This window comes from Tinamus guttatus, unplaced genomic scaffold (assembly GCF_059628265.1).
Source record: "Tinamus guttatus ecotype Peru unplaced genomic scaffold, ASM5962826v1 Tinamus_guttatus_pri_ptg001150l, whole genome shotgun sequence".
Taxonomy (NCBI): Eukaryota; Metazoa; Chordata; class Aves; order Tinamiformes; family Tinamidae; genus Tinamus; species Tinamus guttatus.
In genome coordinates, this window is record NW_028289684.1 from 3,684,993 (window position 1) to 3,698,813 (window position 13,821).

The 13,821-nt window shown below is 55.8% G+C and overlaps 2 protein-coding genes across 2 annotated transcripts in view; both read left to right on the forward strand.

Annotated features, from left to right (window-relative positions):
- LOC148590705 (uncharacterized) overlaps nucleotides 1-1,147 on the forward strand; it is a 31,150-nt gene extending 30,003 nt beyond the window's left edge. The window contains exons 23-24 of the mRNA XM_088538728.1: nucleotides 428-589; nucleotides 971-1,147. Coding sequence (XP_088394854.1) covers nucleotides 428-589; nucleotides 971-1,147 — 339 coding nt within the window. The remainder of the gene's footprint in view (nucleotides 1-427; nucleotides 590-970) is intronic.
- Nucleotides 1,148-2,128: 981 nt separating this feature from the next.
- Nucleotides 2,129-13,821, forward strand: part of LOC148590706 (uncharacterized) — a gene marked incomplete at its 3' end in the record, with an annotated part of 33,189 nt that continues 21,496 nt past the window's right edge. Inside the window, exons 1-9 of the mRNA XM_088538729.1 lie at nucleotides 2,129-2,526; nucleotides 3,227-3,332; nucleotides 5,280-5,402; nucleotides 6,134-6,295; nucleotides 6,677-6,796; nucleotides 8,320-8,334; nucleotides 11,025-11,108; nucleotides 11,840-12,001; nucleotides 12,383-12,502. Coding sequence (XP_088394855.1) covers nucleotides 2,129-2,526; nucleotides 3,227-3,332; nucleotides 5,280-5,402; nucleotides 6,134-6,295; nucleotides 6,677-6,796; nucleotides 8,320-8,334; nucleotides 11,025-11,108; nucleotides 11,840-12,001; nucleotides 12,383-12,502 — 1,290 coding nt within the window. The remainder of the gene's footprint in view (nucleotides 2,527-3,226; nucleotides 3,333-5,279; nucleotides 5,403-6,133; nucleotides 6,296-6,676; nucleotides 6,797-8,319; nucleotides 8,335-11,024; nucleotides 11,109-11,839; nucleotides 12,002-12,382; nucleotides 12,503-13,821) is intronic.

Genomic DNA, 13,821 nt, shown 5'->3' on the forward strand with positions numbered 1-13,821 from the left:
TGTTCCACGGGGCCCGGCGTGCATCAGGCAGCGAGGCGGCCAGGGATGCTCCTACAGAACCTGGGGGACTCTCCAGGAGAGTTTTCCCTTCCCTCGAGCTCTGTTTGTGCCGAGCTGTAAATGGCAAGGCTTCTCTGCCGAGGAAACTTGTCAAGTATCCCCTTCTACACACAGCCACGAGATGGGAGCTGTGGAGCTGTGGATGGTTCTCCTCGCCTGAAAAGTCTCCAAGTAGAATAAGCTTTCCTTTGGGTATGATTTCTCCGTATCCCTGTGGGTACAGAGTGAGCTAGGTGCTGAGCCAGGAATGACCCTAAATCTCAGAGCCTGGAGAGCTAGCCCTATGAGCTGACAAAGCTCCAAAGTGTCTTTGTCTCTTTCCTCAGCCATCCTACCCTGATCTTGCCATGCACAATGTATCTTACAGCTTCACCAGCCAGCCAGTCACTTTGATCTTGGAGATCCACACTGTCATTTACTGGGGAATGAGTACAACAGCCTGCATGACCCCCATTTGCGGGAGTACTACAGCCGCAAAGAGCATTTGCGTAGGCTGAGGAGAGAAGGCTTCATCACGGAGGATGGCAAAGTAGGTTGTCCATGTGGGTGAGATGATGCCCTTCCAAAGGAGGGGGAGGTTGCCAGAGCGCTTGCTGCAGCCGCTCCTTGCAGGTGGAGGGCTCAGGGTTGTTGTGCTGCTTTCGCTGCTGCGGGGCAGGAGGAGCCCAAAGCTTGCTCTAGGCATTCCCATCTGCTCTTCCCAGGCTGTGTGTCGCTGCCACAGCAGCGGGTGCGTGGCCAGGGGGCCCAGTGATGAGCACGAGTCCCCACTGGGTGGTGGGAGCAAAGCCCCTCGATGCTGGGCCGGGCCGGGAGCGCAGCTCTCGCTGGGCTAGCGCTCCTCCTGGCAAGGCAGGCTGCGCGTGAGCGGCCAAAGCGCTAGATGATTTCTGCCCTCATCTCCTCGTAGGTTGTCTGCAATCTGCATGAATTCAACCAGTACAGGCAGTACCTGACGACGCTCAAGATAGAGCTCGAGAAAGCAGATGGGCAGGAACACGAGCCTAAACCTCAGGGTGCACAGGTACGCGTCGTGGTGCAGAGGGATGGGGTTTCACATCAATTCTGCCAGAAAGGCATGACCTGAAGAAGTGGTGAAGGCTGCGCTGGTGTGCCAGCTCTTGCGGCATGGAAAGGTTTGCGTCGCTCTGTGCTGAGCAGCTGATGCAGGATTTGGGCACGGGTGGGAAAGTGGTCCCTGAGTGCCCTCTGAGAGTGCTGAGGGAAGCCTTTCCCTCCTGGTCCCTGCTTCCCTCTCCTGGGCAAGGGCTTCTCAGAAAGCATGGCGATGCAGGGATCTCCAGGAACAAGGGCTGCTTGTTCCTACTCATAAAACGAGCATTCCTCACATTCAGGTCTGGACAAGGTGCCAAGGAGCCTCTGAAGATAAGCAGAGGTGTGGTGGGAGCCAAGTAGGCAACACCCGCGGCAGCCAAGACCCCAACACCCGTGGTAGAGACGACAAGGGCAAAGGGTTCAGATCAGTAAGTCAACCTCCTCCATCCTCTCTCTCCAGCTGGTTCACCGTTCACTGGTTAATTCCTCCTGGTTTCTGTTGCAGAAGTGCTCAAAGGAACAGCGGCACGCTAAAACCCGCACTCCCTTGAACTGGAATACCCTGACAGAAGTGCGGGAGCTGGCAGAGAGCACAGTCAACAAAGTGCTGCAGAGGGTGAAAGAGCTGGAGCAGCCAGTCCACGTTTTAAGGAGTGCCCCCCTTGCAGTTCGGGGAAGGCTGTTTTGTAGCGGAGGAAGGGCAGAGCATTCAGAGAAGCCTCCTGCGGATGTGCGGGAGGAAGTTTTGCTGGTGGCTAGAGACATTGCAGCAGCCCTTTTGGATCATCTGGCGAAGGAAGGTGCATACAGAGCATCAGATGCCTCTGAGGCCAGGCTGTTGGCCAGTCGCAAAAGGCAGCAGCGCGTTGCCGCAGGACCCACGCGAGCGGGCAAATTGGGAGAAAGAAAAGCCAGGCAAGCTGAACTCCCAAGGTTTGATGGAGGACTTCCTCTGCCTTCGCTTCACAAAATCATCCAGGATGCTGCTGAAAATATTGCAGCCACCTTGCAAATGTTTGCAGCATCTCAGTTTGAGCATCACTTCCACTGCAAGTACTCTGAAATGCTCAAGCTGCCCATGAAGACAATTTGTCAGAGGCAGCTGCAACCACCCCAGGCACCTTCCTCCAACCACGTCATTGAAGATGGAGCATCATCTAGAACCTCTGAACACGAGACAGCAGACGCCAAAAACTTGCTTGCGTTGCAATCCTCCCAAAATCGTGCTGAGCTATCCCAAGCCAGGAGCACGCTCGAAGGGGAAGGCATTGCCAAAGCAATTTCCAAGGTTCAGCAGCTCCACTCGGAGATAAAAGTGTGTGCTGAGACCTTTGTGTGTGACGCTCTGGAAAGCCTGAAGAAGGAGTTAGAACAGAAACAGCCTGCCAAGGCAAGAGCCTTACCACACAGGTCAGAAGAAAGCCCTGTGCAGAGTGGCCCAAGAGAGCAGCGTGTTCGGCCTCTGACTGCAGGAGATCCAGGCGTGCATTGCAGAAGGCAGGTGGCAAAAGAGCCAAGCCGGAGAGATGGGAATGGGAGCAATGTGGGACAGGTCTTTCCAAAAGCAGAAGGAAGGAGAACTCCTACTGGAAAGTTAGTGGAGAGCCAACCAAGAACAAAGCTCCCTCCCCTCATGGTCCGTGGAATGGTCATGCTTTCAGAGGATGAAGCAGAGGCTCAAGGTTCTGAAGAGAAACATTCAGCTCATCTGCTCCCATCCGTCTGCCAAAGCTCTGAGCATTTTGCTCAGAACACGCCAGAAGACATGCGGAAGCCGCACACTCCCCCCTTGCCAGTTGCATCAACACCTCACTCTGCACTGCTGGAAAACCAGCCTAAAGCGAGGCCAGGGAGCACACGAGACCCTTTCCCCTGCATTGCTCAGCAGTATTGCAGGCAGCCCGTCCCTCCAGCAGCTCCAAAGACCGCTTCTCAGAGCGGAGCCCGGATGAGATCGATGCGTGTAAAGCTGGTGACGGACAAGCCGGGGCAACGTGAACGCTGACAGAGGGCATTACCGGGGCACAGAATAAAGATGTTATTTCCAAGCACTGTGTGGCTGTTCTTGTGTTCCTGTGCTGCTCCGGTGATTTACACCTGTTCATGACAGGGTCCAGCAACTGCTGCGAGAGCTGCGCGAGACCTTGTGCCCAGGTCGCGAGGCAGACGAGGCGAAGCTTCTCTTCAAGCAGCCCACGTGCGGCAAGGGCTCCAGAGTGCCATTTCTTGGGGCGAGGGCATTGGGGCAGGCCTGGGCTATGTAGCCAGAATCCGGGCAGGCAAGGCTGCTCCCACCACTTGCGCTCACACATGTACTCCTGCGCTCGCTTCCCATCCCTTCGTTAGGGTGTCAGTAGAGGCAAGCCTGCTCTGCTTCAGAGTTCACCTGAAGCATTTCCATGGCAGCAGCCGAATGTCTGCAGTAAATTCTGTGCCAGAGGGAGCTCCAAACCTCTTTCAACTGCACAGAGACTTGGTCGACTGTGAACTCCCTCAAGAGTCATTCCATTCCCCACTCTAGCCCCAGCTCCATGTTCGTGTAAGTACACTGGTGGGACACATGTCACTCTCGAAGCAAGCTGCAGCAGTGGGCTTAAGGCTTGCTGAGCCAGAGGTTCCCCAGCATCAGCATTTTCATAGCTGCCGGTGGACTTAGCCAACATGCCATTGTCTACTGCCTGCGTCAGTCTCATTTTGCTTCTACCTGCCCTAAGGCACCCTAAGATTCTATCACTATGAGTGCCACAGTTCAACGACACTTTGTCCAAAATATTTATTTAAATAGAGCACTCTTTATTACCTAGCCATACTGTGTTGAGGAATCCAGCAACACGAAGCACGGAACAGGTAGTAGTAACAAACACCACGGTGACACGGCACTTCCCAGTACACACTGAGTAGCAGACTAGCGGTAAAAGGCCCCCCAGCCTAGGTGCTTTCTGCCTGCAGTTCAGCGGTGTGGACAGACTGCTCCGGTCACACAAACCACAGATAGCATGTGCTCAGCGTACAAAAGATGAGACTTTTTGTCCAACAAATGGCTTGCCAGTATAGGACACCTAAGAAGCCCTGGTGGTCCTCCTAAGAATCCTACCACATGTCACAGGAAGGATGTTTCTTCCCTTGTTACTGTAGTTCTTCCTAGAGAGCATCTAGGCCCATGCAGAGCACCACTTATTGACAAAATACTTGTTTAGAAGGGATTAAGCAGCCGAAGACTTTCAACAGCCTCTCTTTCCATGTTCCCTTTGGTAACATCATGTGGGGAAAGGGCTGTGCCAAAAACCCACGGTCAGAGCACCCATCTGGACGGACATGTCCAGTCCAGCCCATTACAAATGGCAGCAATGTGCCTCCCATCACTGAGGCAGAGGGAGGTACATCTCTGGTACAAAGCGAGCTTTAAAAATGCTCAAGAAGATCTGCCGTCTGTGCGAACTGAGCTCCAAGGCCTCTCCTCCAAGGTCTGCGCAAGGCTGCGCCCAGGGAAGACCGGCAAGGCCCCTTGGCAAGGCGAGGGCAGGCCGGGCCTGCAGGCCAGCCCGAGGGGGCCTGCCAGGACGGGCGGTGGCGCGCGAAAGCGGCCATGCGACAATGCGCTATTGTGAGACTGGGGTCACTCGTGAGGCGAGCGGCCGCGGCCAGCAGAGCTGGGTGCTGCTGGAGCCATTGGAGCCAGCGAACGTCGCAGCTCGCGGAGAAAGTTCTGGAAAGAACCATGGACAACATTCTCCGTGCTGATGTCCAAAATGGAGATGGACTAGCGAGAACAGAGGAGAAGAGGGCCGAGGTGTGTACCAGGCTGCAGAGAGGGCTAAGCGTGGGAGCCAGCAACCGTGTGGGGCTGCTGTGGGCTGTGGGAGTGCACAGGGGAGGGAGAGTGACAGGCACAGGGGGGAGGCCGGAGGAGGCTCTTGGGGAACTGTGTCTCTCTGCCGCTGCTGGAGTCCAGCTCCACAGGCCAGAGAGTGCTGTGCAAGGACGTCAGGGCTGGGTAAAGGGGCTGGAGTTGTAGGCAAGTGACCGGAGGAGCAGAGCATGGCTGGGGAATAGGGCACTCTTGGCACCCTCCTTGCGTGGGGCTTTCAAGGCGCACTTCTGGAAGCTGCTGTGCAGGAAGGCTGTGGAGAGCCAAAAGCCCATGAGTGCCTCTGTCTTTCCAGCCCGGGCGCCGAAGACAGCAGCTCAGAGATTCTACTGAGCTGCTGAACTTGCCTCTGGGGGTGAAGATCCCTGTGGAGCCGGGCTCCAGCACTGTGTTCCACCGGACCAAGCTGGGGGTAAAGGTAAAAGCAGCTGAAAGGGGTCAGGAAAGTCTCCTCTTCCTCCTCCTTTTCTTGCCGGACACGCAGAGCATCCTGCAAGAGGGACATTCCTCCATCCAAGCAGTGGGATATCCTGGTGTCAGCGGGAGCTGCAGTCCTTAGTGTGACAGGGAACAGATGGTCTGTGCGCTGAGCGAAGGCAGGAGCTGCCAGGAGGAGGCCCCAGGTCGTGTGCAGGAGTTGGGAGAGAAGGTTGCAACATGGGTCTCTGCCCGTGCATGTGCCTACAGAGCCAGTGGCAGCCTGGTGTGTGGCACTGGAGAAGTGTTCCACGGGGCCCGGCGTGCATCAGGCAGCGAGGCGGCCAGGGATGCTCCTACAGAACCTGGGGGACTCTCCAGGAGAGTTTTCCCTTCCCTCGAGCTCTGTTTGTGCCGAGCTGTAAATGGCAAGGCTTCTCTGCCGAGGAAACTTGTCAAGTATCCCCTTCTACACACAGCCACGAGATGGGAGCTGTGGAGCTGTGGATGGTTCTCCTCGCCTGAAAAGTCTCCAAGTAGAATAAGCTTTCCTTTGGGTATGATTTCTCCGTATCCCTGTGGGTACAGAGTGAGCTAGGTGCTGAGCCAGGAATGACCCTAAATCTCAGAGCCTGGAGAGCTAGCCCTATGAACTGACAAAGCTCCAAAGTGTCTTTGTCTCTTTCCTCAGCCATCCTACCCTGATCTTGCCATGCACAATGTATCTTACAGCTTCACCAGCCGGCCAGTCACTTTGATCTTGGAGATCCACACTGTCATTTACTGGGGAATGAGTACAACAGCCTGCATGACCCCCATTTGCGGGAGTACTACAGCCGCAAAGAGCATTTGCGTAGGCTGAGGAGAGAAGGCTTCATCACGGAGGATGGCAAAGTAGGTTGTCCATGTGGGTGAGATGATGCCCTTCCAAAGGAGGGGGAGGTTGCCAGAGCGCTTGCTGCAGCCGCTCCTTGCAGGTGGAGGGCTCAGGGTTGTTGTGCTGCTTTCGCTGCTGCGGGGCAGGAGGAGCCCAAAGCTTGCTCTAGGCATTCCCATTTGCTCTTCCCAGGCTGTGTGTCGCTGCCACAGCAGCGGGTGCGTGGCCAGGGGGCCCAGTGATGAGCACGAGTCCCCACTGGGTGGTGGGAGCAAAGCCCCTCGATGCTGGGCCGGGCCGGGAGCGCAGCTCTCGCTGGGCTAGCGCTCCTCCTGGCAAGGCAGGCTGCGCGTGAGCGGCCAAAGCGCTAGATGATTTCTGCCCTCATCTCCTCGTAGGTTGTCTGCAATCTGCATGAATTCAACCAGTACAGGCAGTACCTGACGACGCTCAAGATAGAGCTCGAGAAAGCAGATGGGCAGGAACACGAGCCTAAACCTCAGGGTGCACAGGTACGCGTCGTGGTGCAGAGGGATGGGGTTTCACATCAATTCTGCCAGAAAGGCATGACCTGAAGAAGTGGTGAAGGCTGCGCTGGTGTGCCAGCTCTTGCGGCATGGAAAGGTTTGCGTCGCTCTGTGCTGAGCAGCTGATGCAGGATTTGGGCACGGGTGGGAAAGTGGTCCCTGAGTGCCCTCTGAGAGTGCTGAGGGAAGCCTTTCCCTCCTGGTCCCTGCTTCCCTCTCCTGGGCAAGGGCTTCTCAGAAAGCATGGCGATGCAGGGATCTCCAGGAACAAGGGCTGCTTGTTCCTACTCATAAAACAAGCATTCCTCACATTCAGGTCTGGACAAGGTGCCAAGGAGCCTCTGAAGATAAGCAGAGGTGTGGTGGGAGCCAAGTAGGCAACACCCGCGGCAGCCAAGACCCCAACACCCGTGGTAGAGACGACAAGGGCAAAGGGTTCAGATCAGTAAGTCAACCTCCTCCATCCTCTCTCTCCAGCTGGTTCACCGTTCACTGGTTAATTCCTCCTGGTTTCTGTTGCAGAAGTGCTCAAAGGAACAGCAGCACGCTAAAACCCGCACTCCCTTGAACTGGAATACCCTGACAGAAGTGCGGGAGCTGGCAGAGAGCACAGTCAACAAAGTGCTGCAGAGGGTGAAAGAGCTGGAGCAGCCAGTCCACGTTTTAAGGAGTGCCCCCCTTGCAGTTCGGGGAAGGCTGTTTTGTAGCGGAGGAAGGGCAGAGCATTCAGAGAAGCCTCCTGCGGATGTGCGGGAGGAAGTTTTGCTGGTGGCTAGAGACATTGCAGCAGCCCTTTTGGATCATCTGGCGAAGGAAGGTGCATACAGAGCATCAGATGCCTCTGAGGCCAGGCTGTTGGCCAGTCGCAAAAGGCAGCAGCGCGTTGCCGCAGGACCCACGCGAGCGGGCAAATTGGGAGAAAGAAAAGCCAGGCAAGCTGAACTCCCAAGGTTTGATGGAGGACTTCCTCTGCCTTCGCTTCACAAAATCATCCAGGATGCTGCTGAAAATATTGCAGCCACCTTGCAAATGTTTGCAGCATCTCAGTTTGAGCATCACTTCCACTGCAAGTACTCTGAAATGCTCAAGCTGCCCATGAAGACAATTTGTCAGAGGCAGCTGCAACCACCCCAGGCACCTTCCTCCAACCACGTCATTGAAGATGGAGCATCATCTAGAACCTCTGAACACGAGACAGCAGACGCCAAAAACTTGCTTGCGTTGCAATCCTCCCAAAATCGTGCTGAGCTATCCCAAGCCAGGAGCACGCTCGAAGGGGAAGGCATTGCCAAAGCAATTTCCAAGGTTCAGCAGCTCCACTCGGAGATAAAAGTGTGTGCTGAGACCTTTGTGTGTGACGCTCTGGAAAGCCTGAAGAAGGAGTTAGAACAGAAACAGCCTGCCAAGGCAAGAGCCTTACCACACAGGTCAGAAGAAAGCCCTGTGCAGAGTGGCCCAAGAGAGCAGCGTGTTCGGCCTCTGACTGCAGGAGATCCAGGCGTGCATTGCAGAAGGCAGGTGGCAAAAGAGCCAAGCCGCAGAGATGGGAATGGGAGCAATGTGGGACAGGTCTTTCCAAAAGCAGAAGGAAGGAGAACTCCTACTGGAAAGTTAGTGGAGAGCCAACCAAGAACAAAGCTCCCTCCCCTCATGGTCCGTGGAATGGTCATGCTTTCAGAGGATGAAGCAGAGGCTCAAGGTTCTGAAGAGAAACATTCAGCTCATCTGCTCCCATCCGTCTGCCAAAGCTCTGAGCATTTTGCTCAGAACACGCCAGAAGACATGCGGAAGCCGCACACTCCCCCCTTGCCAGTTGCATCAACACCTCACTCTGCACTGCTGGAAAACCAGCCTAAAGCGAGGCCAGGGAGCACACGAGACCCTTTCCCCTGCATTGCTCAGCAGTATTGCAGGCAGCCCGTCCCTCCAGCAGCTCCAAAGACCGCTTCTCAGAGCGGAGCCCGGATGAGATCGATGCGTGTAAAGCTGGTGACGGACAAGCCGGGGCAACGTGAACGCTGACAGAGGGCATTACCGGGGCACAGAATAAAGATGTTATTTCCAAGCACTGTGTGGCTGTTCTTGTGTTCCTGTGCTGCTCCGGTGATTTACACCTGTTCATGACAGGGTCCAGCAACTGCTGCGAGAGCTGCGCGAGACCTTGTGCCCAGGTCGCGAGGCAGACGAGGCGAAGCTTCTCTTCAAGCAGCCCACGTGCGGCAAGGGCTCCAGAGTGCCATTTCTTGGGGCGAGGGCATTGGGGCAGGCCTGGGCTATGTAGCCAGAATCCGGGCAGGCAAGGCTGCTCCCACCACTTGCGCTCACACATGTACTCCTGCGCTCGCTTCCCATCCCTTCGTTAGGGTGTCAGTAGAGGCAAGCCTGCTCTGCTTCAGAGTTCACCTGAAGCATTTCCATGGCAGCAGCCGAATGTCTGCAGTAAATTCTGTGCCAGAGGGAGCTCCAAACCTCTTTCAACTGCACAGAGACTTGGTCGACTGTGAACTCCCTCAAGAGTCATTCCATTCCCCACTCTAGCCCCAGCTCCATGTTCGTGTAAGTACACTGGTGGGACACATGTCACTCTCGAAGCAAGCTGCAGCAGTGGGCTTAAGGCTTGCTGAGCCAGAGGTTCCCCAGCATCAGCATTTTCATAGCTGCCGGTGGACTTAGCCAACATGCCATTGTCTACTGCCTGCGTCAGTCTCATTTTGCTTCTACCTGCCCTAAGGCACCCTAAGATTCTATCACTATGAGTGCCACAGTTCAACGACACTTTGTCCAAAATATTTATTTAAATAGAGCACTCTTTATTACCTAGCCATACTGTGTTGAGGAATCCAGCAACACGAAGCACGGAACAGGTAGTAGTAACAAACACCACGGTGACACGGCACTTCCCAGTACACACTGAGTAGCAGACTAGCGGTAAAAGGCCCCCCAGCCTAGGTGCTTTCTGCCTGCAGTTCAGCGGTGTGGACAGACTGCTCCGGTCACACAAACCACAGATAGCATGTGCTCAGCGTACAAAAGATGAGACTTTTTGTCCAACAAATGGCTTGCCAGTATAGGACACCTAAGAAGCCCTGGTGGTCCTCCTAAGAATCCTACCACATGTCACAGGAAGGATGTTTCTTCCCTTGTTACTGTAGTTCTTCCTAGAGAGCATCTAGGCCCATGCAGAGCACCACTTATTGACAAAATACTTGTTTAGAAGGGATTAAGCAGCCGAAGACTTTCAACAGCCTCTCTTTCCATGTTCCCTTTGGTAACATCATGTGGGGAAAGGGCTGGGCCAAAAAGCCACGGTCAGAGCACCCATCTGGACGGACATGTCCAGTCCAGCCCATTACAAATGGCAGCAATGTGCCTCCCATCACTGAGGCAGAGGGAGGTACATCTCTGGTACAAAGCGAGCTTTAAAAATGCTCAAGAAGATCTGCCGTCTGTGCGAACTGAGCTCCAAGGCCTCTCCTCCAAGGTCTGCGCAAGGCTGCGCCCAGGGAAGACCGGCAAGGCCCCTTGGCAAGGCGAGGGCAGGCCGGGCCTGCAGGCCAGCCCGAGGGGGCCTGCCAGGACGGGCGGTGGCGCGCGAAAGCAGCCATGCGACAATGCGCTATTGTGAGACTGGGGTCACTCGTGAGGCGAGCAGCCGCGGCCAGCAGAGCTGGGTGCTGCTGGAGCCATTGGAGCCAGCGAACGTCGCAGCTCGCGGAGAAAGTTCTGGAAAGAACCATGGACAACATTCTCCGTGCTGATGTCCAAAATGGAGATGGACTAGCGAGAACAGAGGAGAAGAGGGCCGAGGTGTGTACCAGGCTGCAGAGAGGGCTAAGCGTGGGAGCCAGCAACCGTGTGGGGCTGCTGTGGGCTGTGGGAGTGCACAGGGGAGGGAGAGTGACAGGCACAGGGGGGAGGCCGGAGGAGGCTCTTGGGGAACTGTGTCTCTCTGCCGCTGCTGGAGTCCAGCTCCACAGGCCAGAGAGTGCTGTGCAAGGACGTCAGGGCTGGGTAAAGGGGCTGGAGTTGTAGGCAAGTGACCGGAGGAGCAGAGCATGGCTGGGGAATAGGGCACTCTTGGCACCCTCCTTGCGTGGGGCTTTCAAGGCGCACTTCTGGAAGCTGCTGTGCAGGAAGGCTGTGGAGAGCCAAAAGCCCATGAGTGCCTCTGTCTTTCCAGCCCGGGCGCCGAAGACAGCAGCTCAGAGATTCTACTGAGCTGCTGAACTTGCCTCTGGGGGTGAAGATCCCTGTGGAGCCGGGCTCCAGCACTGTGTTCCACCGGACCAAGCTGGGGGTAAAGGTAAAAGCAGCTGAAAGGGGTCAGGAAAGTCTCCTCTTCCTCCTCCTTTTCTTGCTGGACACGCAGAGCATCCTGCAAGAGGGACATTCCTCCATCCAAGCAGTGGGATATCCTGGTGTCAGCGGGAGCTGCAGTCCTTAGTGTGACAGGGAACAGATGGTCTGTGCGCTGAGCGAAGGCAGGAGCTGCCAGGAGGAGGCCCCAGGTCGTGTGCAGGAGTTGGGAGAGAAGGTTGCAACATGGGTCTCTGCCCGTGCATGTGCCTACAGAGCCAGTGGCAGCCTGCTGTATGGCACTGGAGAAGTGTTCCACGGGGCCCGGCGTGCATCAGGCAGCGAGGCGGCCAGGGATGCTCCTACAGAACCTGGGGGACTCTCCAGGAGAGTTTTCCCTTCCCTCGAGCTCTGTTTGTGCCGAGCTGTAAATGGCAAGGCTTCTCTGCCGAGGAAACTTGTCAAGTATCCCCTTCTACACACAGCCACGAGATGGGAGCTGTGGAGCTGTGGATGGTTCTCCTCGCCTGAAAAGTCTCCAAGTAGAATAAGCTTTCCTTTGGGTATGATTTCTCCGTATCCCTGTGGGTACAGAGTGAGCTAGGTGCTGAGCCAGGAATGACCCTAAATCTCAGAGCCTGGAGAGCTAGCCCTATGAGCTGACAAAGCTCCAAAGTGTCTTTGTCTCTTTCCTCAGCCATCCTACCCTGATCTTGCCATGCACAATGTATCTTACAGCTTCACCAGCCGGCCAGTCACTTTGATCTTGGAGATCCACACTGTCATTTACTGGGGAATGAGTACAACAGCCTGCATGACCCCCATTTGCGGGAGTACTACAGCCGCAAAGAGCATTTGCGTAGGCTGAGGAGAGAAGGCTTCATCACGGAGGATGGCAAAGTAGGTTGTCCATGTGGGTGAGATGATGCCCTTCCAAAGGAGGGGGAGGTTGCCAGAGCGCTTGCTGCAGCCGCTCCTTGCAGGTGGAGGGCTCAGGGTTGTTGTGCTGCTTTCGCTGCTGCGGGGCAGGAGGAGCCCAAAGCTTGCTCTAGGCATTCCCACCTGCTCTTCCCAGGCTGTGTGTCGCTGCCACAGCAGCGGGTGCGTGGCCAGGGGGCCCAGTGATGAGCACGAGTCCCCACTGGGTGGTGGGAGCAAAGCCCCTCGATGCTGGGCCGGGCCGGGAGCACAGCTCTCGCTGGGCTAGCGCTCCTCCTGGCAAGGCAGGCTGCGCGTGAGCGGCCAAAGCGCTAGATGATTTCTGCCCTCATCTCCTCGTAGGTTGTCTGCAATCTGCATGAATTCAACCAGTACAGGCAGTACCTGACGACGCTCAAGATAGAGCTCGAGAAAGCAGATGGGCAGGAACACGAGCCTAAACCTCAGGGTGCACAGGTACGCGTCGTGGTGCAGAGGGATGGGGTTTCACATCAATTCTGCCAGAAAGGCATGACCTGAAGAAGTGGTGAAGGCTGCGCTGGTGTGCCAGCTCTTGCGGCATGGAAAGGTTTGCGTCGCTCTGTGCTGAGCAGCTGATGCAGGATTTGGGCACGGGTGGGAAAGTGGTCCCTGAGTGCCCTCTGAGAGTGCTGAGGGAAGCCTTTCCCTCCTGGTCCCTGCTTCCCTCTCCTGGGCAAGGGCTTCTCAGAAAGCATGGCAATGCAGGGATCTCCAGGAACAAGGGCTGCTTGTTCCTACTCATAAAACGAGCATTCCTCACATTCAGGTCTGGACAAGGTGCCAAGGAGCCTCTGAAGATAAGCAGAGGTGTGGTGGGAGCCAAGTAGGCAACACCCGCGGCAGCCAAGACCCCAACACCCGTGGTAGAGACGACAAGGGCAAAGGGTTCAGATCAGTAAGTCAACCTCCTCCATCCTCTCTCTCCAGCTGGTTCACCGTTCACTGGTTAATTCCTCCTGGTTTCTGTTGCAGAAGTGCTCAAAGGAACAGCGGCACGCTAAAACCCGCACTCCCTTGAACTGGAATACCCTGACAGAAGTGCGGGAGCTGGCAGAGAGCACAGTCAACAAAGTGCTGCAGAGGGTGAAAGAGCTGGAGCAGCCAGTCCACGTTTTAAGGAGTGCCCCCCTTGCAGTTCGGGGAAGGCTGTTTTGTAGCGGAGGAAGGGCAGAGCATTCAGAGAAGGCTCCTGCGGATGTGCGGGAGGAAGTTTTGCTGGTGGCTAGAGACATTGCAGCAGCCCTTTTGGATCATCTGGCGAAGGAAGGTGCATACAGAGCATCAGATGCCTCTGAGGCCAGGCTGTTGGCCAGTCGCAAAAGGCAGCAGCGCGTTGCCGCAGGACCCACGCGAGCGGGCAAATTGGGAGAAAGAAAAGCCAGGCAAGCTGAACTCCCAAGGTTTGATGGAGGACTTCCTCTGCCTTCGCTTCACAAAATCATCCAGGATGCTGCTGAAAATATTGCAGCCACCTTGCAAATGTTTGCAGCATCTCAGTTTGAGCATCACTTCCACTGCAAGTACTCTGAAATGCTCAAGCTGCCCATGAAGACAATTTGTCAGAGGCAGCTGCAACCACCCCAGGCACCTTCCTCCAACCACGTCATTGAAGATGGAGCATCATCTAGAACCTCTGAACACGAGACAGCAGACGCCAAAAACTTGCTTGCGTTGCAATCCTCCCAAAATCGTGCTGAGCTATCCCAAGCCAGGAGCACGCTCGAAGGGGAAGGCATTGCCAAAGCAATTTCCAAGGTTCA